This window comes from Hemibagrus wyckioides, linkage group LG14, assembly GCF_019097595.1.
Source record: "Hemibagrus wyckioides isolate EC202008001 linkage group LG14, SWU_Hwy_1.0, whole genome shotgun sequence".
In the NCBI taxonomy this organism is placed as follows: domain Eukaryota; kingdom Metazoa; phylum Chordata; class Actinopteri; order Siluriformes; family Bagridae; genus Hemibagrus; species Hemibagrus wyckioides.
Genome location: NC_080723.1, coordinates 8,515,253 through 8,542,431, shown reverse-complemented (window position 1 = coordinate 8,542,431; position 27,179 = coordinate 8,515,253). Strand labels below are relative to the sequence as shown.

The window sequence follows — 27,179 nt, the reverse complement described above, 5'->3', positions numbered from 1 at the left end:
TAAGTCACTATTTATGGAAATAAATGGTAACTAAATGACATCACAGGAAATGTATAATCACAGGAAACACATGTGTGTGTGTGTGTGTGTGTGTGTGAAATAATATTTGCAATGTCTTTAGCTTGGGTGTGTCTAAGCTTTTGGCCCTAATTGTAAATGAATAGTGTTTTAGTATTGTCTGTTTCAGTTAAATGTGTAGTTCTTCCTTCTGTTTTCAGATGTGTGAAAGATTTCTGTGTCAAAGTCAACAATCAAGAGAAGACTTCACTAGAGTAAATACAAAGGGGTTCACTACAACATGTACACTATCAATAAACCTCAGAAATGGGAAAAAGAGATTAGAGATCGCTAACAACGTCTAAAAAAATGAAGTTTGTACAGCTCTGAAACAACAGCCCATGGGACAGATGAGACAAAGATCGTCATGTAGCGGAACAACAGGAAGAGAAGTGTATGGAGAAGTGTATGGAGAAGTGTATGTAAGGAACAGCTCATCATGTGAAGCATATCAAACCTCAAGATCAGAAAGGTTTACAGACAGAGGGATTGATAGGCACCTAGTACAAAGAACAGAATTAACAGATGAAATATCAAAACATCACAGATAGGAGATTTATTTCCAAAAATCATGGGAAGAAGGAACAGTTAAAAGGAGTTAAAATAGAACTGCTTGCTTTGCAAAGCATGCCGACTTCATTGGATAAAAGTTACTCGTAGCTTGGGCATGTGATTACTGGTGAATTGGTTTGCTTGATTTTTATTGATGCAATTAGGAGTATACAGAGGTAGAAGAAAGGGTCAAGAGTAATCAGGAATGGGTGTGTGAGTGTTTGTGTGATGGTGCTCTGTGATGTGTCGGCACTCCCTCAAGTGTCCCCTGCCTTGTGCCCAATATATATATATATATATATATATATATATATTACATTTTTGTTAGTGTATTGTTTGTATATTTTAGATAGACAGAGCTCAGTGCTCTGTGGTTGCAGGTTTGGAGTTTGTAGATAGAGGGCAGCAGCGTGCTTTCTTCTTTGACGAGACTGCCTATTCCTGTAAATCCCGCCTCCTAAACTATGATTGGTCCGTCTATTCAAACCTTCAATTCATTGGCTAGAGTGATTGGCGAATGCTCAGTGAGCGTGAATCTATTGGCTTATCCCAGTCTATGAGGCGGGGCTTGCTTGAACACGATGGTTGGGCCCGGTGTTTCGTCATCACTAACACGGAAGTGTATGTATGTGTGTGTGTGTGTGTGTGTAATATGGTGATCGGTCACAGGCAGTCAGGTGACAGCGTGAATCAGAGCCTGTAGCCGGATGATTTAGGCAGGAGCGGCGGAGCGCTGTGGCGTTAGCGGCGAGCAGAAGGAGAGATGCGGACTGCTAAGCGGTGTCATGGCGATCGTCGGTTCATTGCTGAAGCTGCTGCAGCGGCAGACCTACACCTGTCTGTCCCACCGCTACGGGCTGTACCTGTGCTTCGGCGGGCTCGTGCTCATGATCGTGTCCGCCTTCCAGTTCGGAGAGGTTTGTGTTAAAATCGGAACCACACACAGCACTTCTTTTATATTTCATACGAGTTTAAGTGTGTGTGTGTGTGTGTGTGTGTGTGTGTGTGTGTTGTGCATGCAGGTGGTTCTGGAGTGGAGTCGGGATCAGTACCATGTCCTGTTTGACTCCTACAGAGACAACGTGGCTGGTAAATCCTTCCAGACAAGGTGAGAAGATCATCCTCCTTCACTGTTTCACTAAACATTCAAGCAGTGATCATCTCACTCACTCAGTCATAATGCTTATATATACACACATGGCCAACATTATGTGCACCCCTGACCATCACACCCATATGTGTATCCTGAACCCCATTAAAAAAAACACAGACTGCACCCAAGACCCCCTCACTCTTACAACATCAGTGTCTGGTATCACTAATGCTCTTGTATCTGAATGATCACTAATCCCCACAGCCCTGCTCCAGCATCTAGTGGAAAACCTAGATATAACAGCAAACACTGAGGAGAATAAACTTGGAATGAGATGTTTAACAAGATACGAGTGTGGTGATCAGGGGTGCACATACTTTAGGTCACTTTTGCTACACAGTCTTAATTACAAAGGCATTAATGGGGCAAAACAGTGGAGCAAATCTTTTTCTACCTATCACAAATCAAGACACACACACACACACATCTGAAACAGTTGCTACAGTGAATAGGATGCAAAACTCAATCATTTTCTCACATTTAAAAAATTTTTTTTTTGATAATATAAAAAAATAACTACACATGAATACAAGAAAGAAGCATTTTGAATCTGTACTGTGAGACTCAAACACTATTTTCTCGCTCACAAATTACAGCTTTCTCACACTCTCACTTTTGCACCACATATCAGTGCTCCTGTAGCACCTGTAGAGCCGGAGCAGCCACTGATCAGTGATCAGATCACTTTTGGCCAATCGGAGGAGTCTTGTCTTCCTGAGCCGGCACTTTCAGCAAGTTTAAGGCTCTGATATCATACACAACATTTCTTAGTTTGTAAGAAATTTATTAAGCTTAACATAATAAATGTTGATTTCCAAACTAGCTGATCAGTGCACATATTTGCACTGTAAACTAAAAGTATAATAATGGGTAACATCATGGTCATAAGTCATGGGATAAAAAGACTGCATGGATTTTTTTTTCTCATTCACCCAAACGAGCTCCTCTGATGGAGATGTGTGGTGCATCAGTCAGAGCATGAGGAACTTGTCATCAATGAATGAAAGAAACCAAGACTCGTAGGGCAGATTCAAGCTGCTGCTCTAGTTACTGGAAAAAAATAAAGGAAAAAGCAGGTGTGCAACTTGAGTGTGTACATGAATTCACTGAATTTGCCTATGTGTTGATGCTAGTGAGAGTGTTTTGCATCATATGCACTGTCGCAACCGTATCAGACGTGTGTGTGTGTGTGAGAGAGAGAGAGAGAGAGATTGCAACAACAACAAGAAGAAGTGGATGATTTGGTATATCTTGTGCAGATTGTCTTTCTGCCCTTTGTCTCTGTATCTGGATGTTTTAAATCTCAGAGCAGGACTGAGTAGCAGAAGTGTGTGTGATGAAATGCAGGTGGAGAAAGATAATTGTGTTGTGTTCTGTTCTGATTGTCTCTTGTCCTCTAGGCTGTGTTTGCCCATGCCTATAGACGTGGTGTACACTTGGGTGAACGGTACTGATGCTGATCTACTGAAGGATCTTCACACAGTGAAACAGCAGCTGGAAGAGGAGCAGAGAAAGATAAGGTCTCTCTCTCTCACTCACACAGAGCTGGGCAATATTTTATTCCACAATTCTAATTTGCTTTTACATGCCATTCATCATCACTCTGAACCTCAGAGACTGAGCCATAAACCAGCGTTTATTATAACACTCACTGAAGATGAACCATTAGAAGAAAATAAATGTATTTTTCTGCCAGTTGCTGCATTAGAGTATATTAGAGCTGTGCTTCTCATATGAGCCTCATACATGGGGGTGGTGTTCAGGTGGAGCTGTGAGTTTTCAGTAGAGGAAATAACATTTAACTTATCTAAACCTCAGGAAACCTTTAGACCGAAAAATATTAAATGTAACAATAATTTTAATTCCAAAAGCTTTGATGAGTGAGTGCAAATTTCAGTCTTTAAAAACGAGTAAATACTCATCAGGCACATTTATTATTTCTGTTTGAGAACCATTTATGTTTGACACCCCATTGCATTACCATCTTTTTTCTTTTATTTTGTCTACAAATGATTTCCCTTTTCTCAAAAATAGTTAAAAGTAGAACCTGAACAAAAAGCTAGGAATGTTAATATGTTAAATAAAAAAAAAGTGTTAATACTTTTATTAACAAAGTGTGTTGTAATGTAACGTGACAAAATTGTTTCATAAATGATTTAGTTGAAGAATCACTCACAATGAGGTGCAGGAAAATATTCAGTGACTGATCTGATGTGGTTTTTGGGGTTTTTTTTTGCTAGTTGAAAAAAAAATGTAGAAGAAAAATAATTTTTTTGATCATTTCAGTGGTTGTACTGATCAGTACATATCAGTACAAAGTTTTACTTTGTTCAAGAAAACAAAGTGTTAAAGCACGTCTTTTTCCTTTATAATTCTTTTGTTTTTTGTCAGGCTTAAAATCCTATTCACCATGCACGTCTTTATAACACTGTAATCATCATCATCATCATCATCATGAGCAGTTTTGAGTCTGATTTGAGAATTCAGCAGTGCTGTGGGATAAAACTGTCTTCAGTTTACCTCAGAAGTGTGAGTTTGGAGCTCAGAATGATGTCATGGTTGAGTTACAAAGCAGAGAACAAACCCAGGATGCCTCCATTTCTGTGGTTTTTTTTTGTTTTGTTTTGTTTTTTTCTCCCGTTCCATGTATGTTCAGGAATCTAAAGCTAATATGTGTGTGTGTGTGTGTTTGTGTGTGTGTATTCAGCGTAACGCTTTTTAAAGATAAATTCACTTCATGTATTGTGTCATAAAGCAGCTTTCCAGAAATCAGTGTATAGATTGAGATTCAAGATTCAAGAAGCTTTATTGTCATTTCAGCCACATATAGCTGACGCAGTACATAGTGAAATGAAACAATGTTTCTCCAGGGCCTGGTGCTACATAAACATGAAGATCAAACACAAGAACAACACAAAGCTAGGACCGAAAGTTCGTCCAAACCACATAAAGTGTAAAGTGTGCAGCTAGGTGCAAAGAAAGCAATGACAAGACAGCAACGACAAGACAGTGCAAAAACAATAAATACAAAAAAGACAACACAAAAACACAGGACACTTAGCACCGAAAGAAAAGAACATGCAACTTTGGGGCCTGACAACATGTATTGTGCAAAAATACAATATAGCAGCAGTTGAGGTAGTGCAAAATAGAAATAACATAAACACAGGGGTTGAGGTAGTGCAATAAGTATTGAACAATATAAGTTCTCCTAATGAGTGAACCAGAGGCAACGATGGCTATGAAAAGAGAAGCGTCCTCATGCTCGCTACCGTGTTTCCTCTTGTGTTGCAGACTTCGTCACATAGTGCACTCGGGTTTTAAAGGAGAGGAACTCCAAGCTGAGGGCATGTTTACTTTGTGTTATTTAAGGATCTGAGTATCATTATCAGTTATGAGGTATTTACTTAAACGCAGCGTAGGTTTTGCTAGTTGTGTCGCTAGATTTGGACCTTTGGACACTGTAATGCAATGAAACACACGACTGCGGTTGTGAAAGTTCGAGATACGAACAATAAAAGCGTGGCTCTGTTCCTGAGCGAGACGAAGCTGCTTGATCAGGATGAGCAAAGAGAAAGTGTGAGAAAAACAAAACGATGGCTCTGTTACTTTATCTCGGAGCAAACGAGTACAAAGTCCTCCTGACTGATCAGCTTTATCTCTATCATCTCGATCACCTTCCTCACCTAACAGCACTCATCTCTTTCAGGTCACAAGGACAGGCACTGAGGTTTAACGAGTGTCAGTCATTCGCTCTGACCTTCACAATTGCAATCAACAGTTAGAGGCAAACCGTGAGAAGATCTAGAAATGTCAGACTTCTCTAAGGTATCCTGTAACTGTTGTGGCGTTTCAAGATGTCTTTAAACCATATGTTATAATCGCATTATAACATACAGTGTCCTTTACCCAAATGAGTGTGAGGTTCCCTTCTGAGCCTGGTTTCTCTCAAGGTTTCTTCCTCATATCATCTCATGGACTTTTTCTTTGCCACCGTTGCCTCAGGTTTGCTTATTAGGGATAAATGTTAGAGATAAATAGTAACTTAACTTTAAACTTTATAATTGTTTTCTGTTTCTTAACTTCTGTAAAGCCACTTTGAGGCAATGTCCATTGTTAGAAGTGCTATATAAATAAACTGAATTGAATTGAACTTTAAAGTGTGAACTGAATCTCACTGCTCTAAAAGGTTCATCAGCTCAAAGCGTGAAATATTAACATGTTGTCTTTCACGCAGAGAGAAGCTGGGGCAGAATGCTAGCGACGCTACTGAGGGACCCAGAGGAAGGTGAGGAAACTCTACATCAGCATGCTGTTTGCGCAGTGCAGTTTGAGAAAGTGGGGTCGTGGTTTGACTGTTTGAACGCGACCACTTCCTGTATGGACGCCACTCTTAGACACAGTTTTTATTGTTTTTTTTCCACTGATCTTCTGAAACTGTGTGGTGATGTGAAACAAAGCAGAGATCTGTATCAAATCAGAGTTTTGCGACTATTAAACTAAATTTTTTTAAACATTTATATATTTTATTATTTTTTATATACACAGCACTTCATAAGAGTGTCAAACACAAAGGTGATCATTAATGGCATTAAAGCATGCTGGGATATTTGAGTGAGGTCGTAAAGTTGAGTTGAGTGCAAATGAATCACCAGAATTTTAAATTTGGGGCATTTAAGCGATAAATGGATAGATAGAACGTAGATACTTCATGGAAAATATGTTCAGTACATAATAATAAAAATAAATATGCAATAGAAATACAGACACAGCAGACTCAGTCAGACCTGGGTGTCTCTTCAGCTTTAGATGTAAAGCTCTTGCAGAAGGAGTGGAAGGTTTTCGACATCTTCCTGTATTGCTTTACTATTTCTACTTCTTTTCTTTTTCTTTTTTTTTTTTAAATGTTTGTTCTGGAAGCCTTTTTTAGGATCTTTATTTTGGTGCAGTTACCAACAATTTTTATCATCTTGCTGATCAATCACAATCATCCAATCAACTGCTGGTTGACTGAATGATTAAAAATAAAGGTTTGATCAGATCAGTGTTGAGGCTTTAACACAAGCATGTGGTGTGGATCCCATCTGATTAAAAAAAATATATAATCTTTTTTAAAAATTTATTTATTTTTACCGTTTCTTATTTGACACCACTCATAAACCTTATGCACTTTTCTAGGCCCGAGTGCCTGCTGTCGCACTGCATTGTGGGTCCGGCTCTCGTGTTAGACCCGGCGTTGTCATCTAACATCACCCTGAAGGAGCTGTTGTCTAAATCGGGTGCTTTGTCCTCCACAAAGCAGCTCCTGCACCTTGCAAAACCTCTACAGCCGTCCAGCAGCGTGTCTGTGCTTCTGTTCCACTCCCAGAGTGACGGTTAGCAACACACACCCACACACACACACACACACACAGTTGATGTCTGTTCTGTTTTTACACAAGCCACTTATTTTCTTATCGCTGTTTAAACATTTTCTCTCCTTATGTTCATGTCTGTGTAGAATTTCATTTTTATTTTTTTCTGCATTTTAGCATTTTTCTAACATTATAAAATCATACAGAGGCTGAGTATACAGCAATTGGGATTTTTTTATTACACCCAAATAAATAATTAAAATAATAATAATTAAAAAACCCTGTTTCATACAATATCAACCTCTTTAGTTGTTTGTATGCTTCAGTAAGATATGTAGTGTAGATGAATTAGTGTCCATGTTTTTTTTTGTTTTTTTCCCCCCTTCTTTTGTCCATCACCCAGAGAAAGAAAACTTCTCTTCTATTAGCTGAAACATTTTCAGTCAGATTGAAAGGTGATTGGAATCCTGACTCATGCACCCGGCACGCCTTATTGATTTTTACTACAAGATAAAAGTTGTGTTTGCGTAAATTAAGTCACAAAACTTTGTGTGTGTGTGGTTCTCCACATGGCTCATTTGGCCCAGTTTTGCATGACAGTCACCTCTGTGTTAAACTGCTGCTGATTTTCTACAGATGAGCAACATTTCTAAGGGGGAATATAATGATGGAGTTGTGTTTTTTTTTGCAGGTTTTCATCTTTGATTTCCTCAAACTAACATGATGGCTGTATATTATTACATAACTTCAGCTTCTACTTTATCATTCATTTAGAATTTGTTTTTAGTCTGCGCTTTATCCCGGCCAAAACCACAGCAAAGTCAAAGTCAAAGAAGCTTTGTCACTTCAACCAAATACGGCTGTTGCAGTACACAGTGAAGTGAAGTTCCTCCTAGACTACACATAGGAGAAACGTTAGGTGCTCATAGGTGCAAAACATAAAAAAGACAAAGTACAGTGACGCAGACAAACATTGAGCTAAACATAGAGATAAAACTAAACTATACTTAAGGTGCAAGAAAAACTAGACATACAACAGAAATGCACAAGATGACAAGACAGGACAGTGCAGACAAACAACATATAGACCGACTCTGTGCAAAAGAATAGTGTAGACAGTCAGTGCAAATATTAAAGTGACACTCAAGCAACTTGAGCTTCAGCTCAAACCCAGGACGGGTTCAGTTCTCCACACAATATATTTATTCTCCTTCATCATTTATTTTAATCCTCATCTTTCCATTCATAATGACAGGATAAAAAAAAATTCTCTTAGCTGTATGTCAACATGTCTAACTCTGGGTTTTTTTCCCGTTAGCGGATAAAGCTCACTCACATGCACCGAAGGATTTCCCACAACACTCCGTCTCCAGAGCTTACCTGGTAAGAAATTTCATTTTTCCCTTTTAAAAAAAATGTATTTACTTATTTAATTTACTTTTACTAATGGTTTGTGGGTCTTGGTTATGGAGTGTGCAGAAGGAATAATAAGTCTGAGCGAAGAAAGTGATAATGGCTTTTGTTTTCATGATACAAGGTTTAGATTTTATACCTAATAGATTTTAACCGCTAGGATCAGAATTGACTTGTAGTTTATACTTAATTGAAAATTTCATCACACTTTTACTCAAAAGATGGACTTTTTTGTGATGCCATATTAGTCTTTTAAACGATTAAACTCCCACATTAATCCTTTATCTGCATTATTTTTAGCAGCATGGATGTTGATAATATCAGGACTTTTGTGACTGGCTTATACAGTATTTAAGACACTGAGCATATATCCAGCATCAGTATAGTGGATGAGTGATCAGATAAAACACGTCAGATGTCTGATTCTGTACCAAACAAACAGCAAAGATTGAAATTCTCTTCAGAGAAAAAATGTGTTTTTCAGAACTGGGGATATTTCAGTATAAAGAGACTGATATTCTACATGGACTATGCTCTTTCCTCTCTTTCCTCCTAGACGACAGATCAAGAGGCTCCAGGTCTAGTGAGGATTCAGACGCTGGCCTTCCTGAGTGGCTTCTCGTCCTCCTTCAAAGACCTCGAGCAGCTGAGGGTCAAACTGCCATCTGTGTTGATGAGTAAAATCAAGCAGGTGAGAACAGAAATAGAGGATTGTACCCTGAACAGACCACATGGTGTCACATAAGAGCCGTGATACAGCTGCTGCTTCTCCACACAGCTTTTTATTTTCCTGCCTATTCAACACCGCCTCTACGAAAGGTTTTTTTCTTAAATCGCCAGGAGTGTTTGCAGTTAAGGGTGTAATTACAAACTACAATGTAGTAATTACATTGTCCTGTGATCTTTGAGTTACGTCTCAGAGACTGCAGATGAAGGGTTGATTAGTGCGAAGTGATTTATGGTCCCTTTGCTTTAATGTCTAGCGTCGTGAACCGTTTTGAGCGCAGAGCGTTCGGTTATGGAGATGTAACTCTACCTTGAGCAGCTGTTTAGTATGGCATGATGCCCACCCGCAACACAGAAAGGGCAACATGACTTGGCTCCATCTCTCTTTCACTCGCTCTACAGGCTCTTTTCCATTCCTTCTTCCAAACGCTTATGTATATCTCTGTTGCTTTACCGTATCCACCGTATTCCTCGGCTGCTGGGAATGTCTGAATGTCGTTTCTTCATTTCATTCACCTTCTCGTCTTGTCCTGGCTCCTGCTCCAATTTCTAAACTTGGGCTCTCTTTTAGTGGATGGCAAGAATATTAATCCTGTGATGGTGTTTTCTCCTGTCCCCACGTGGAGGTGTAAAGCTGTTGGGTCGTCCAGGGTCAGCTGGTGTGTACAGTATATACGCACACACTATGCTGCGGCTAATGAGCGTGAGGGCAGCGCCGTGTCTAACGCTCGGGTGTGGTTCAATACACTTTCTAATTATGACTGACACGTTGTTTTTAACTGGCCGTGGTGTACCTTTCAGCTAAAAAGCTGGAGAGATTGATAAAGGGCAGTGGGGTAAGTGGGAGAGAGAGAGTAGGAGTCGGGGGAGAGAGTGGGAGAGGGAGTATGGAAGAGTGAAAATGAGAGAGTGGGAGAGAGGGGAGAGAGTGGAAGATGAAAAATAAGTTGGGGGCATAGGGTGAGGGAGAGTGTGAGAGAGAGAGAAAGATGGGGAGAGAAATGGAGTAAGAGTGGGAAATGGAGAGAGCTAGCGAGTGGGTAGGGAGAGAGAGTGGGAGAAAGACATAGTGAGAAGGAGTGGGCATGAGGGAGAGGGAGTGGGAGTGAAAGATTGGGAGATGGAGAAAGAGTGAAAGTGGGAGAGAGAGAGATGAGTGGTGTGGTGAAAGGCAGGGTCTATCTATAGGATGTGTTAGACTGGTCACAATGTTGTTGAAAGCACCACTTTGACCTCTGTCACTGACAGACATATTTGTGTGACAGAAACTGACATGATCACTTTAATATTCTCAGTTAATAATTTGTTACGTCATGGTTACAGGTGCTACACGGTATCGGTATCGGCCTGATATGTTCACATGTGGAAGAGACGCTCTATTAGGATTGACTGTGTTATAGTTGCACTTTACACTTGCTTTTTTTTTATGTCCATGATTTTCCTGTGAAAGTGTTCAAACAACATTTTAAAGCTTAAAACCGTATTTTTTCATTTTATTATTATTATTATTATTATTATTATTATTATTATTATTATTATTATTTTAAGAAAACAACTTTGCATGGACTGATACAAAAAGTGTTATGGTCCCACTATAACTATCTTGTAAAAGTATACGAGAAGCTAATTTTAAAATATGATTTATTTCTTGGCTCGGATTTATCTCACACACACACACACACACACACACACACACACACACACACAGAGTTTGGCAGTGCAGATGTTCCTGGAAACAGAATTACAAAGTAAAAGCTATTGATAGATTGGAGGCCTTCTGTGGTTCATTCTGTGTTTGAGGGATTTAATCAGGCATGTATAGAAGAATGACAACAACAGTCGTGTGTGTGTGTGTGTGTGTGTGTAAGTGACTACATTATAAGAGGCGATAAAAGACTCTGATCCCATGAATGCACTCATCATTAGATTAGATGGGGACCTTGATTTGGCGCCGGCAGTTAGAGCAGTGCACTAATCCATCTGAACTATTCTTGAAAAGGAGAGAGAGAGACAGGGAGAGAGAGAGACAGGGAGAGACACTGGGTGAGACACGGAGAGACACAGAGAAACAGAAAAAGACAAACAGAGAAACACAGAGAGCCATAGAGACAGACACAAAGTTGAATTGAATTTTAACATTTCTCACGTGGTTTCAGCAATAGAGGGAAGACAAAGAGGGATAATAATAATAATAATAATAATAAAAATAATAATAATAATAATTGAGGCACAGAGAGAGACAGACAGAGAGACCGAAAGAGCCAGTGTCACTCCGATGAGGATGGGTTTCTTGTTCAGTTTGGTTCCTCTCGAGGTTCCATCCTCATGTCGTCTCAGGGAAGTTTTCCCTGTCATGGTCGCCTGTGTCTCACTTATCAGTGATAAATTTCAGAATTTGTCTTAACTCTTTGCATTCTGAACATTTGGTTTCAATCAGGTGGGTCACAGAGCATTAATTCAATCCCTCACCTACAAGTTTGAAATGAGTTTCTATTTACTGTGGAACAAAATAGACAAAAACACTTAAATACTGTAGTTTCAATACTAAATCCATTAAATACAAAGATTTCCTTACAGTTTGTGGAGCTGCATTGATGTTTAGAGTGTAATGTTATTATATTGTTCTCCAGCTTCAGCTCTACTCTGAGGCCAGCATTGCTCTTCTGCACCTCAACACAGCTCAGGACTTCACAGACCTCCAGCAACAGGCCAAGAAGAACCTGACCATGGATGGCAAACAGCTCACCATCAGTCCCACATTCCTCTTCTGGGACCTCAGTGCTGTCTCGCAGGTAACATCCTGGGTTTTAATCTCTGTCTCTAGTAAAGTGCCATCAGTAAAGTGGAGACTGAATGTTCTAGAGTGTTCTTTGAGATATCTGAATGATCCACTATGTTACGGTCCTTTCATGATGGCATCAGAAAAGTTCTGTCACGATTCAGATTCTTTAACCTTTACTGTTACTAGAAGTAAAATATTGAAGAAGGGTTTTCTTTAAGTAGCTGTCTTAAGCCAAGCTTTTAGCTGTATCCCAAATGGCATACTACACACTACTGTGCACTTAAACACTTAATGTTTGAGTTTTAGAAGAGTCTCAAATGGAAAACTAACCTTAACAAAAACGTTAGACCGCTATCTTAAACAGAATAAAGTCAATTTTTAAAATGTTGAAAAATGAATTATACAATGTGCGTGAAATCATGTAAAAGACATTTCTGAGACGTCCACCGAGGGTCGTCGGCCATATTTAAAACGTTTCCTCAGCCTGTGTCAGTGCCTGGTAGCTCCGCCCCTTTTCCACAGTGTAAGCAAAGCTGCGAGATCCACACTTCATTTTTTCTGTTGAATAAGAGCATCATCCTGATACTTGAAGTGCACTTGGAGTTTTCAGTGTGAACACATGACTCACTCTTGGGTTTGGATGTGTGTAAGACAGTCTCACTTCATGAAATTGATTTCATAAAGTATTGGAAAGGTTTCTTTTGATTTCCTGTTCCATGTTGACATGATTTTATCACTTAATTCCATTATAAGATGACAAATTGTTGCAATAAAAGGATGAATAAAGGGTCAGCAATCCGGCATTCAAACCAAGCTTGCCTGGTGGAGCCAAAGAAAACATTTCCTACACCATTACACCACCTCCATCAGCCTGGACTGTTCACAAGGCAGGTTGGATTCATTGATTCATGCTCTTGTGTGTCCTGAGATGCTTTTCTGCTTACTGTTGTTGTATCGGGTGGTTCATTAAGTTATTATAGCTTCTGTGTCAGCTCAAACCAGTCTGGTCATTCTCCTCTGACCACTCTATCAAAAGCAAGACGTTTCTGCCTCTCGCTGGATGTTACTGGACCATTATGTGTAAAATCTACAGACCAGCTCGTAACTTGTTAATAATTGCATGAACTAGCAGGTGTATATATGTAACACCACAGCCTATTTGATTCTTGTTGCTGACTACACACATCCCTTTATGGTCACATTTTACCATCTTATAATGGCTACTTCCTCAGTAATAAATATCCTGATGCACAACTCATCTCAAATCACAACACCTCCATGACCTGAGGCAAAAAGGGGCAGTCTTTCCCAGTAACTTTATAAGATGCTGATAGGTTCATGAATAAATGGATAAAATGATAATTAAGAAATTGTGTTCTGAGTGGTCTTGGCATCAGGAGGTTGTTTGTCTCTGCATCTCCAGTCGAAGCAGGACGAGGATGTGTCAGCCAGCCGATTTGAGGACAACGAAGAGCTGCGATATTCGCTACGCTCGGTGGAGAGACACGCCCCTTGGGTTCGACATATCTTTATTGTGACCAATGGGCAGATTCCTTCCTGGCTAAATCTGGACAACCCCCGTGTTACTGTGGTTACACATGAGGTTGGTGAACTGATGACTGAGCATAAATCTAGCAATTTTATTCAAATGTAATTTAACTGTATTCTCTCTTTAGTTAAATTAGCTTGGGTTACAGTTTTGTTTTTAATGACACGTGTGTCTATTGTTAATTAATTGTGTGTTCTGGATATTAGCAAGGTAATAAAAATTTGTAAATGGTTTGTATGAGTGTTAACTAATGTAAACCAGGACTTCAGAACATATCACCTTCATGGGTTACTATACTGAATATACTGTTGAGGATAAATTTTATTTTATTATATTTACGGCACATTTTAGCATACTGCCTTAACTTACTGCCAGCTTACAGAGTCTCTATTACAAACATGTTATGTAGTTTACTATGTCAGGGACAAAGAGCAAGAATATAAAAAAAATTAATATATATAAAAAGCGTATATATACATATACACATATATATATTTTTGGCCATCGTTTCATGCTCTGTATGTTTCTATCTATTTGTGTGTGTGTGTGTGTGTGTGTGTGTTTTTTCCTCGCAGGATATCTTCCAAAACCAGTCCCATTTGCCAACCTTTAGCTCTCCAGCCATTGAAACACACATCCATCGTATTCCAGGCCTTTCTCAGAAGTTTATCTACCTCAATGATGATGTGCTTTTTGGCAAGGATGTGTGGCCAGATGACTTCTACAGTCACTCAAAGGGCCAGAAGGTCAGAGGATTATGTAGTTTTATATTAAATAAGAAAGTTGCACTGGAATCCTCAAATTGAATGGAAAGTTTACATTATGGAATTCTTGATGGAAGTCAGTTGATCTCCTCACAGGTGTACCTGACCTGGCCTGTACCTAACTGTGCGGAGGGCTGCCCAGGCTCCTGGATCAAAGATGGCTATTGCGACAAGGCCTGCAATAATTCTGCCTGTGACTGGGATGGTGGAGATTGTCTGCGTGAGCTCTCTGATTTTATAAAATCTTCTGTCCAGTTCTATACCATACAACTTACTATTTGGAAGACCTGGTCATACGAAGCTTCTCTGAGCTTTTTTGTTTTGATCATTAAGGCGCAGCAGGCAACAATCGATTTGGAGGTGGTGGTCCTGGGGGAGCGGCAGGAGGAGCTGGACAGCCGTGGCAGTTTGCTGGTGGTTTAGGAGGACTAGGGGGTGTGTCTTTCTGCAACCAAGGCTGTGCCAACTCCTGGTTGGCTGATAAGTTCTGTGACCAGGCGTGCAATGTGCTGTCCTGTGGCTTTGACGTAGGAGACTGCGGAACAAGTGAGTGTGAGCCTGTGTGCAGGAGTGAGTGTGAGCCTGTGTGCAGGAGTGAGTGTGAGCCTGTGTGCAGGAGTGAGTGTGAGCCTGTGTGCAGGAGTGAGTGTGAGCCTGTGTGCAGGAGTGAGTGTGAGCCTGTGTGCAGGAGTGAGTGTGAGCCTGTGTGCAGGAGTGAGTGTGAGCCTGTGTGCAGGAGTGAGTGTGAGCCTGTGTGCAGGAGTGAGTGTGAGCCTGTGTGCAGGAGTGAGTGTGAGCCTGTGTGCAGGAGTGAGTGTGAGCCTGTGTGCAGGAGTGAGTGTGAGCCTGTGTGCATGCAAGAGAGTGTGTGTGCTTGTGCAGGTGAATGCAAGAGTGATTCCTGGTGAGAGTGAGCAAACGTGTGACAGAGTTTGAACAAATGAATGTGAGGATGAGTTTGCGCAATTGTGAGTGCATGTGTGTGAGAGCAAGTGAGCGTGAGAGTGAATTTGAGATGAATTGTATATACTTTTAATCACATTTTTTGCACAAACATGATTTATGTGAAATAACCACTGAATAGTACTGAAGAGTAAATGAGTTATAGTTCCAGCTGTAAATACAAACCAGCAGCTCAGTCTGTTTTTGTGTGTGTGTGTTTGTGTGTGTGTGTGTCAGATCACTTCAGTCAGCTGCATCGTATTGTTCTGCAGAAGAATCAGACGCTGTACACGCTGCCTCAAGGTGAGATCCGTCCATACTTCAGCTTTTCATCTCTGGCTAATCGCATCTCAGAGGCACATGTCAGTGACAACCCTGTGGTGCGTCACACATCTGTCGCCAACAAGTGGAAAACCATTCACCTGCTCCTGCTGGAGGGCTACAACTCCACCCAAATCCACTACAATCTCACCTTTCAGGGTGACCATGAGTTCACCATGAGCTTCACTGTAGCAGTGGACACACGCAAGCTTCCCAAACTTAATACATCTGAAACAGTTCAGGAGGATAAAAATAACAAGCCCAAGCCCACTAGGGCAAACCTCGAACCAGAGTTTGTCTTCTCAGACATCCCAGTCGAGAAACAGGGGCCCCGAGTGCAAAAAAGGCCCCCTGTAGGCTTGGAGGTGGTTATAGAGGTGCCTGCTCTGAACACGTCTCACTTACCTGCGGAATTGAAGTTCGAGTTGAAGAACCTGGATGAACAGCTTCAACAAGGCGACATCACTGAGAAAGGCTACAATCTGACCAAAGCCAAATTACTGAAGTCTTTCCAGAGAATCTGGGCTTCTAAGCTTCAGGGAAACAATGGAGCAGTTCAAGAACAGAAAGCAGCAGTGAAATCAGACACCAACCTGAATCAGAAGAACAAAAATAAACAAGAAGCCGAAGATTCTCTCATCCCAGTTAAGATCGACAACGTGTCTCTCAAAGAGCAGCCTCGAGCCAGGGGCACGGAGAAAACTCCTACCTCCAGCCTGCTTGGATCACTGGTAGGGAACAAGGCCAAGCAGCAGCCTCACCCTGGAGACCAGGAAGACGATAAACAACATGTGGGACGTAAACTACAACATTTCCCAGGGATGGAGTGGAGCTTCCTGCCATGGGAAAAGAGCAGATATTTTGAGGATCTTCTCAAGGTGAGTAACAGCTGGGCCTCAAGGGGAAAAGAAAGCATGTGGATGTACTGTAGCACATTTAAAGCACACTTTATCTGTCAGAGTAAGGCACTTTCTTGATGGATTACACTTAAAGCACTATGTTAAACACGCTTATGTTTGTTAGGTCCTGGACAACTGGACATAAGTTTGATTTGGACTGTGACTCAGACCGTTTTTTTCAGTTTGTAGAAAGAAATCAGAATGATTCTAACAATAAATCAGCTATTTATAATGTGCTGCTGCAGCATTCTGCATTTTATTTATTATAAGTATCCAGTGTGTCCCTGTTGAATTATCAGCGGTGACAAATTCAAGGAAAAACTACATTGATTATCTTGGGCCAACAGAACCTCAACAGTGTGTCTTGTTAAAGTCTTTAAGATTGTACTCAAGTGATAAACACTATTCTTCCAAAAGATATCCCCTAAATATCTATAAATACCTATATGCTGTGATGAACACAATTTTTGGGATGTGATTATTCAGAACTCTGATTTTCATCCTCTGAAAATAAATGCTGGAAAAAAGACAGAAACAGGTTTAAGGGTCTACTAAAGTTTACATACAACCAAAAACGGTCAACTTCTAGCAATTTCTTCTGTGTGGGTTTCACAGGAAGGCGAGCAGCTGGAGCGAGAGCTGCAGTATAAAACCGATGGCGCGGCAGCTAGACGGAGATTACAGGACACGTTTGCCGACTCTCTTCGCCACGTTAACAAGCTACTGAACGGCAAATTCGGCTTCACGTCTCGCAAAGTGCCTGCACACATGCCACACATGATCGACCGCCTCATAATGCAGGAGCTGCAGGACACGTAAGAATCACAGACCTTCAGCTCCAGAGATCTAAACACCATCGTATCAAACCTTTATTTTGACTGTGATTAATTTTTAGTTTATTGCTCTGCTGGGTTAAATTATTATGCATGGTAATTAAATGACAGAGTTACCATTTCCAAAAAAAATCATCCACAGATTTCACATCTTGTCTAAAAGATATTTTGAATAACTTGTAAGTTGATGAGAAATCAGGGAGGCCGGGGTCAGCGGGGCATCTGTTCAAATAGTGTAGAGAAATCGGACACTGATGATCCGTTTGTCTTCCCTTCTTCTGTTTTCCCTCCCCTTTTTAGCTTCCCCGAAGAGTTCGATAAGACCTCAGCCCATCGTGTGCGCCACTCGGAGGACATGCAGTTTGCCTTCTCTTATTTCTATTATCTGATGAGCGCACTGCTGCAGCTCAATGTGTCTCAGGTCTTTGACGAGATCGACACGGATCACTCGGGGGTGCTGTCTGACCGTGAAATCCGCACGCTCGCAACTCGCATCCACGAGCTCCCGCTCAGCCTGCAGGTATCACGCCGTACTGGAGGAAATACACACATACAGCAGTGACTAACATTCTCTATACACAATCATTCTTCCCACAAGATCACACTCAATACACGGATTAATCATCTTACACTGGAATTCGCTCTCACGTCAGGAGCGTGAAAATCCCATCACAGCAATCCCTCACACATTACAAGAACTCTCGGTCCAGCTGATAAAAAGTTAATAACAGGTTGTGTTACAATTTTAACACTAAAAAAACTAAATAAAAAGATGAACTTTTGTGTGTGTGAGAAAGAGAGTATGCTGTAATGCTGCCTCTAGTTTTGCTCATTCTACTCTTGACATTGTTGTGACATAGTCATAGTTGTGACATTGCTCTGTCTTATGATGCTGCCTCTGATTGTGACATTGTTGTGTCTAGTTGTGATACTGCCTCTACTTATGACACTGCCACTTGTGACATTGTGTCTAGTTGTGACACTGCCTCTTGTAACATTGTTGTGTTTACTTGTGACACTGCCTCTAGTTGTGACACTGCCTCTACTTGTGACACTGTTGTGTCTAATTGTCACACTGCCTCTATTTGTGATGTTGACTTTACTTGTGACATTGTTGTGTCTAATTGTCACACTGCTTCTATTTGTGATGTTGACTTTACTTGTGACATTGTTGTGTCTAATTGTCACACTGCCTCTAGTTGTGATGTTGACTTTACTTGTGACATTGTTTTGTCTAATTGTCACACTGCCTCTATTTGTGATCTTGACTTTACTTGTGACATTGTTGTGTCTAATTGTCACACTGCCTCTAGTTGTGATCTTGACTTTACTTGTGACATTTTGTCTAATTGTCACACTGCCTCTAGTTGTGATCTTGACTTTACTTGTGACATTGTTTTGTCTAATTGTCACACTGCCTCTAGTTGTGATCTTGACTTTACTTGTGACATTGTTTTGTCTAATTGTCACACTGCCTCTAGTTGTGATCTTGACTTTACTTGTGACATTTTGTCTAATTGTCACACTGCCTCTAGTTGTGATCTTGACTTTACTTGTGACATTGTTTTGTCTAATTGTCACACTGCCTCTAGTTGTGATCTTGACTTTACTTGTGACATTGTTGTGTCTAATTGTCACACTGCCTCTAGTTGTGATCTTGACTTTACTTGTGACATTGTTGTGTCTAATTGTCACACTGCCTCTAGTTGTGATTTTGCCTCGAGCTGTAGTGTAGTGAAGTGTGAGCAGTGTGACAACTCAACAAAACGTTACATTTTCTACCATGCTATACATTCCTGATGACCTCAGACAGCTCAGTGAATGCATTTATTCTGTGCCTTTTATACTTTCAGATTCAGATTGAGACACAATGCAGCCGTCCTTCACACCACTCTGATCTTGTGTGTCTGTGTGTGTTTAGGGTGATAAATGCACTCAGATACAGAACAGAATACCAGCTACAGGCTCTGATACAGAGCTCAGAGGAGTTTGAGTGAACATCCCCCATAATGTTAATCATCTCTAATGCTTTGTGTGTATGTGTGTGTGTGTGATTGGGAGCAGGACCTTACTGGTTTGGAGCAGATGTTGATAAACTGCTCAAAGACTCTGCCTAATAATCAGACCCAGCTCCACACGGTTAACCCCACCCAGGAGGCCTACTACGACCCCAGCATGGTGAGAGAACCAACACCAGCTACTTATCAACTCTTCTGTTTATAGGCACTGCTTTACATCCCAGCTTTCCATTAACACTGTGTGTTGGGCATAACACCGGCTGTTTAGAGCAGTTTAGGAAATCCCTGTAAGATGTGAATAGATGCAGTTTTAATAAAGCCATGTGTGCATCAAGCATTAATCTTTATACTGCTTTCAGTAAACAATGATCTGTTTTGATTAATCATTGAATGAAGAAAGTTTAATTAGGTCTTTTGGTGTGTGTGTGTGAGTGGTACTCACACTCTCACATTTTTTTTTTCTTAATTTCATGTGCACAGCCTCCAGTTACTAAAGGTCTGGTGATGCACTGCAAGCCCATTGCAGAGAAGATTCAGAAAGCCTACAAGGACCAGAACAAGTACAAGTAAGTGCATCACGTGTATCGTATCACACATCACACGTTGCAGATCACAACACACATTGCATCACACATTACACATCGCAGATCACATCACACATCACATCCTGTTACGCATCACACGTTACACATCACAGATCACATCACACATCACATCCTGTTATCATCACGCATAACAGATCACGTCACATATCGCACAACACATCACATATCGCAGATTGCATCACACATCACACAATGCATCTCACATCATACCACACATCACATAATCACATCGCATTTCTCATCACACTTCCTTCTTTGTGCAGGTTCGAGATCATGGGAGAGGAGGAGATTGCTTTTAAAATGGTACGGACCAATGTGTCACATGTGGTAGGCCAACTGGATGACATCAGGAAAAACCCAAGGTGTGTGTCCTAGCTGATTATCAGCAATCATTTCCAGCCTAGGTAGAGATTGTTACTCTGGCTGGCTGACTCATTACAGTCAGCTGTTTTCTTCTGTTGGACCTCGTTCAAACACTATATAAGTTAATAGTTTAGACCCTACTACAGGCTTTAGGTTGATATGTTATCAGCACATGCCATAAGTTAGTGAACAAGAAGCCTTCTCTCTCTCTCTCTCTCTCTCTCTCTCTTGCTCTCTCTCTCTCTCTCTCTCTCTCTCTCTCTCACTCACTCACTCACTCACTCACTCACTAGTACCATTACATTTATCACGATTTCTCTTTTCCTTGTAGGAAGTTCATCTGCTTGAATGACAACATAGACCACAGCCATAAAGATGCCAGCACTGTGAAAGCCGTGCTGAGGGACTTCTACGAGTCCATGTTCCCGCTGCCTTCGCAGTTTGAGCTGCCGCGCGAGTACCGCAACCGCTTCCTCCACATGGCAGAGCTGCAGGAGTGGTGAGAGACTCAGTTTTAGCTTTAACACTTCAGAAAAAGCACTTCCTGAGAGCAGGAATATAGCTTGACTTGGACATGACACTGTGTGGAGTCACATTACAGAGAAGCACAATAATAGACATAGGAAAACTTTTGTAATAAAAATGTCTCTCTGTCCAGTTTGGCTGACAGGATCTTCAGCTGTCCAGGTTCTCGGGTGGAACCTGATATGATCTTCTGCTCTTGTAGCTCATCTGCCTCACGCTTTGAGGTCTTTTGTGTTCTGAGATGCTTTTCTGCTCAACACGGACATACAGTACAGCGTGATTATTTTACTGTAGACTTCCTTCTGATGCCTAAATTTTGTGACAGAACAGATGATACAGAAGAACAGTTCATAAACTAAAGCTGGAACTTTGTGGAGATTTAAAAACTCTAATATTCAAAATATTATAATATTCACCAGCATGTTAATAAAAGACTTGCTTATAATTCAGTGCTTTTTTGACTATTAAGTAATATATATATATATATATATATATATATATATATATATATATATATATATATATATATATATATATATATATATATATATATATATATATAATATATATTATTTATTTATTTATGCCAATGCCAACTCAGTTGCTTCCAGTCAGTAAAAATTTTTTTTATTAAAATAAAATTTTAATAAAAGGGAAATAAAAACATAAAATTATTTTTTAAAAACATATCATAATTTCATTCCAGAAAAAAGCCAGCTGTGCCAATTTGCCATCTAATCACGATATTGATTTTCTGTTATATTGCTTGGTCCTAATGCCAGGTTCTAAGCAATATGATATAAATTTAATCAAAATATTATATAATAAATATTATATAATATGCTAAAAAAATGTTAGTCATTTCTAGCATCTGATATTTACTTTTTTTTGGTTAATTTTTAATTTTTTTTTTCCTGATTGATCGTTATTTTAACCCCCACATTGCTACAGTGTATCTACTATAAGTGGTGTGTGTGTGTGTGTGTGTTCAGAAGATTAACTGGAAGTGTGGATAGATCCATAACTCATCTCATTTTAATCACACTTGAGTGATTTGTTGCGTCTTTGTTTCTCTGTTGTTCTGGATTGTCATTCCTGTCATCACAGTGGGGCAGCAGACAGATGGCTGTCAACACCATGAGGGATTCTGGGAACGAGCGGTGTGTGTGTGTGTGTGTGTGTGTGTTTATTTTTGTTTTGGTGTGTGCATGCATATTTTTAACCAGGTGTTGCTTTGCCAAGGTTTAACTTTCTCTGATTGGTTTTTCCCACAGAACTTTGTGCTATTTTTTTAGCAGCTTCATTTTAGTGTCATCAAATTGAAAGAGCTAGGTTTTGGATTATGCTCGTGTCTTCTTGGTTTATTAAGTTTATTTTGCACATTAGGTCAAGTTCAGTTAAGTTCAGGTTTAAAGTAGGTTTGCTTCTGTAGGTTTTATAGGGGTGGGTGTGTGTGTGTGTGTGAGGGAAACGGAGAGAGATGCTTTCTGTAGCGTCTCTAAGATTACATGCAACTGATCCTATTTGACTGTAATGGAGAGCTTTCTGGATTTTCAGGAATGAACCATGATGTTTGGAGGTCATAGTTTCCAGCATGTAATACACACACACACACACACACACACACCTACAGAGTGGTGACAGGACAGTGATAGAGTAACCGGTGTGCTGATGATGTCAACTGGTTTTACCGTGGTCTCTGGCCGGGGCTTTGCATGACCTCATCGTTAGAGCAAAGATATTTGCGATGCCCGGCATCCTGGTGGTGGTGATTGCGATTCTTTTCACATATCTTGCTTTTGAATAAATAAATTAAAAAAAATAAATCAAACACCAGTTGGATGTTGTACTGTGCGTGTTGGATATCTTCATGGTGTGTTACGATGTTGTTGATGATGTTTGTGTTTTCCAGGCGAATCTATCGCAATAAGCTGAAGTTCTGGACTCACTGCGTTCTGGTCACGCTGGTCGTTTTCACCATCCTGTCCTTCTTTGCAGAACAGGTTAGTGCTATTTCCTGTAAAATCCTCCTAAATTTGTCCCTCTGGTCAAAAAATAAAAAAGCTTACTGGTGTGCTTTTAAGCAGGAGGTAAATGCAGATGGCTGGCATTTAAAGGTATCTTTAGATTACGCTGTGATTTGATCTCGGATCTCAGGCGTCAGGTTTGTGTTGCTCCCTGGTGGATCAGGGGAAAGGTTAAATACACCAATGATCTGCCTACAGGAATTGGAGCCGAAGATGATGGATTATCACGAGGGCACAGGACGTGTATGAGAATAAACAGTAGCCGCTTCAGTTATAGCTCAAACACCGGCATCTGAGACGATGTGGGTTGTGGTTAAGTCTAAAAGTCTTAGGAGGATATTTTTAAGGATATTAAGGACTATACAGCAGAATGTTTCCATTACTTAACACATAACTACACAAATGCTGGCTTAGATGCTGATATAACATTTAGATTTAACCACAAATACATTCATTTTAGCAGTTTAGAAAATGAAACTAAATAGAAGAAACTAGAATGACTAGAAATAAGAATATTTATTATTTATTAATATTCATTGAAATTTTCCTCTAGGTGTTATTCAATATCTAATAACCGAATTAATTCAATTCAATCCTATATTTTTAGTCCTTTAACAGTGGACAAAGAAGCTTTTCAGGAATATAAAAATGAAAATGTTTAAAATTTAACTTGGTGACCACAACAGGGATGAAGTAAAAAATAAAATTAATGAAAGCCAATGAAATGACAAATCTCCCCGTCCACCATTAAACATGGACCGTGACATTGTTCTTTATATCTTTATGGACATAAATTGAAGTGAAATTCTTCTTTAAATCTGCTTTCAGCTTGAATTTGAGGATATTTGCATTTTAAAAAATAACCTCAGCGGCTATCACCCCAGAGCAGGACTCATATCAGCAGCAGCTCCAACAGACTAATGATCATAAATAAAACTGTCGTTTTTAATACCGGGTTATAAATCTTTGGCAGTCTGAAATCTCGAGCCACAGACATCATGTGATGCTGGGTTTCTTCTCTGGTGTTGATCTGCCACGTCTTTAACACAAGAGCTCATTTCCTGCTTGTTCTTGGGGCTTTTTGTCTTCGGTTTTTACTTTATATTCATCCAAACTGCACAACATTTTATATATATAAAATATGTCTGAATGAATATATGAATACAAGCAAAGGAATATATATATATATATATATGGATATATAAATATGGATTAGAGGCAGATGAGTTATGAACTCTTATGAATACTTATAAAAATATATATATATTCCTTTGCTTGTACAGGTAAATATATTTCTATTTTTATCACAACAATTTTTAATCTATCTATCTTTATTCTTTTTTTTTATGACACTGGCAATAGACATACATTTCCCTACATCCCTCACTGTGTATTTCTGTATGTGACAAATACAATTAGAATTTAATTTAAAGTAATTCCTGCTCCTGACCATATTGGACCTTATAGATTTCACTGAACTACACTAACACTTTACATTGGTTTCTCCTCAGCTGATCGTGCTGAAGCGATGGCTCTTCCCCAGACGCCGAGTCAGCAAGGAGACCGAGCGTGTGTGAGGCCGAGAGGGCATGTTCCCGTTTCCTTTCTGTGAGAGAGTGAAGTCCTGTAGGGTTATGGACTGAAACCGTGCTGGATTCCTTGTTTTTTTTTTCCCCGCTGGAGGAAGAAATATCTTGCCAAAATTTAACAGGAGGAACTGAATGACTGACTGAGTCTGACGATTGCATGCTTCCTCCAGGTGAATGTGGAAAACCAGACGAGACGACACACGTGTGTGTGTGTGTGTGTGTGTGTGTGTGTGGAAATGACCTCAGACACTCCCTTTTGTGCGAATACTGTCTCAAACTCAGTGCAAGACTGTGGACATCTTTAAACTCGCGCTGCATTTTGTTTGTTTGTTTGGATCAATGTTTAGGTGATTTTTTTTTTTAAACTCAAAAACGGTCATTCTTCATCTCCTCACCCTGCATACCAGTGCCTTTTATCTTCCCTCCTTCTACTGTAAGTGAGAACTGAATTTGAGAGATTATCTCTCATCGTTGCATCGTCAGTCTTATTTTTTTTTTTAAATTGCTGCAGTCTTCTGCATTCCTCTTGGACCCTCGTTGTTTTCAGAGTCCTGGGCTACGTTCACATGGCCACATCTGCTCTTTTCTGGTCTCTGTAGCACATCGTCTCAGATGTTAAGCGAGTTCAACCAGTTACAGCAAGAAAATCTCTGGTTCCTACAAATTCATCATGTGCAACATGTGAGACGTGATTAAAACTCCTTCACCGTTCACAACTTCAACTCCAAACAGTCCTCTTATTAGCCTCTTATTGTTTTTTTTTTTAAATTATAATTTTTTAAAAATTGAAAAATTGTGTTAAATGGTTGGAATGTGAAGTGATTTATTTTTCTCCATTTCAACTGTTTATTATTTTAAAAAATAAATTTCTTGTGTTTAGTAATAAAATGTGTTTAAAAACTACATGCAGTGAATACACAGGATCTACATCCACCATCAACACGGCCTCTGTTCGTGCATGGACTCTAGATTCAAATTAGCAGAAGGGTGCATTTGAGAAATGTTCAGGTCACAAGGATTTTTATTTTTATTTTTGGGCGGAATGAAATGAAACCTTTTTTTTGATGGATATTTTTAGGACAGTGTTAAACATTTGGTCCAGAGAGTCGTTTCAGAGCAGCATGATCAGACGCTGACGCCGTGATCAGACACCTTCTACCGTATCAAATCGCTGAAGTGATGTGTGTTGTGTCCATTTTCGTCTGAGCTTCTGAAGAAACGGAAAAAAAAAACTGTTCACAAGTGTGTATAAAAGTACCAAGTTGTTCGGCAAATGCAGACTGCAAAAATGCCAGATGTGTTTTTTTATTAATTAAATTTCCTTGCATTCAGTAATAAAATTACACAATATTTTAAAAACTATGTGCAGTGAGTACAGAGGATCTACAGACCATCATCATCAACACTTCTTCAATTCATGCATGGACTCTATATCTAAATTAGCAAAGCGATACATTTGGAAAAAGTTCAGGCCTTAAAGTTGAGTTTTCTGTACCTTTTTTTTGTTGTATGTTTTCAAAGCAAATTTCTGTGGGACAAAATAAAACTGAAAAATGAAAATGAAAAATCTGGCTATTTTTAAGCTTTAAATAAATGTAAGAAATGGTGGTTAATGAATGTCTTATTGCTTAAAAAAAATTGAAAATATTGCATCAATCCGTCTCTTGGTTTAAGATGATATGGTTGTGGCCTTTATTTCAACTGTGTGAAATACTTCACCTTCACAGTGACCTTCACCTTCACGATGACCTTGTACAGGAAGACACTTAAATGGGACGAGTGAGAAGCAGATTACACACAGTTTAACACAAAACTTCTGCATTTATTCCTTTAGACAATGTTTATATTTAAAATGGATTATAAATCAGCCAGGATTCAATGCAGGTATCAAGAGAAGAGAAACAAGAAACGAGAAGAGGAAAGAAGAAAAAAGAAAAGAAACGAGGAAAGAAAAGAAAAAGCAATAGTGTCTCAGTAGGTATTATAACATACCCCTATTTTCATCACTCTGAATGAATTGCAATCTGATTCAAATATTCGTTTTACAAAACACCAGTTGAGGAACTAGTCTAATTCAGATGGCAAATATTTTGTTCTATTTATCAGGTTATTTCAGATCTTCACCATATTACCCTCCAGATCGAGCTTGGTCTGCGTGATTGAGGTGTTTACATGTAGGCTTTTTTTATCCAGATCGTACTCGGTCAGTGTGAAGGCGTTTACACAAAGGCTTTTTAATCCGGATCGAGTCTTCAATCTGATTACTAACAGATCACATGGCTTATTGAAGGATTGAGCCACCACTTCAATGTGCCTCCTTATAGATAATCAGAAACTTTACTAGAGGATGAACACCATCCAGCCTTTCTGATTCTGCACTCGGTGTTATAAAGATGATGAAAAGTCTAGTTTGGACACACCTGTCAAAAAAAGAAGCTTTTTTTTGTTTTAAAATAATAATGAAGATATTAACCCACAGGAAATTCTACAATGAACATTTCTTAAACCAGCTCCAGGAGGATCTTCACTTCTCTATATTTAAGAAAAGTTAGAAATTTCCCAAACCTGCGTCCAAAAAAAAATGAAAGAATTTAAATAAATGAAAGAACCAGCACCAAAAGTTCAAGCACTATGAGCAATAAGATGTGGTTCTACATCTCAGCTATTACAAAACATTTACAGTCTTACAACAGCAACAGCACGTCAG

General features: G+C 39.6%; 1 protein-coding gene across 4 annotated transcripts; it reads left to right on the top strand.

The window, feature by feature from the left end:
- The first annotated feature begins 1,219 nt into the window (after positions 1-1,219).
- Positions 1,220-26,054, top strand: gnptab (N-acetylglucosamine-1-phosphate transferase subunits alpha and beta). 4 transcript variants are annotated; one of them, XM_058407572.1, is made up of 21 exons: positions 1,220-1,526; positions 1,632-1,717; positions 3,163-3,282; positions 6,000-6,050; positions 6,941-7,137; positions 8,435-8,499; positions 9,086-9,220; positions 11,886-12,047; positions 13,461-13,640; positions 14,162-14,332; positions 14,447-14,564; positions 14,684-14,896; positions 15,530-16,491; positions 17,128-17,327; positions 17,646-17,865; positions 19,410-19,523; positions 19,844-19,929; positions 20,232-20,330; positions 20,663-20,830; positions 22,769-22,859; positions 24,395-26,054. In XM_058407572.1, the coding sequence occupies exons 1-21, from the start codon at positions 1,395-1,397 to the stop codon at positions 24,458-24,460; spliced, it is 3,636 nt and encodes a 1,211-aa protein (XP_058263555.1). In that variant the 5' UTR covers positions 1,220-1,394; the 3' UTR covers positions 24,461-26,054. The 4 variants fall into 4 exon arrangements, with proteins under 4 accessions (XP_058263555.1, XP_058263556.1, XP_058263554.1 ...); XM_058407573.1 differs by having other exon boundaries at positions 14,447-14,570; positions 14,690-14,896; XM_058407571.1 differs by having other exon boundaries at positions 14,447-14,570.
- The last annotated feature ends 1,125 nt before the right edge of the window (positions 26,055-27,179 follow it).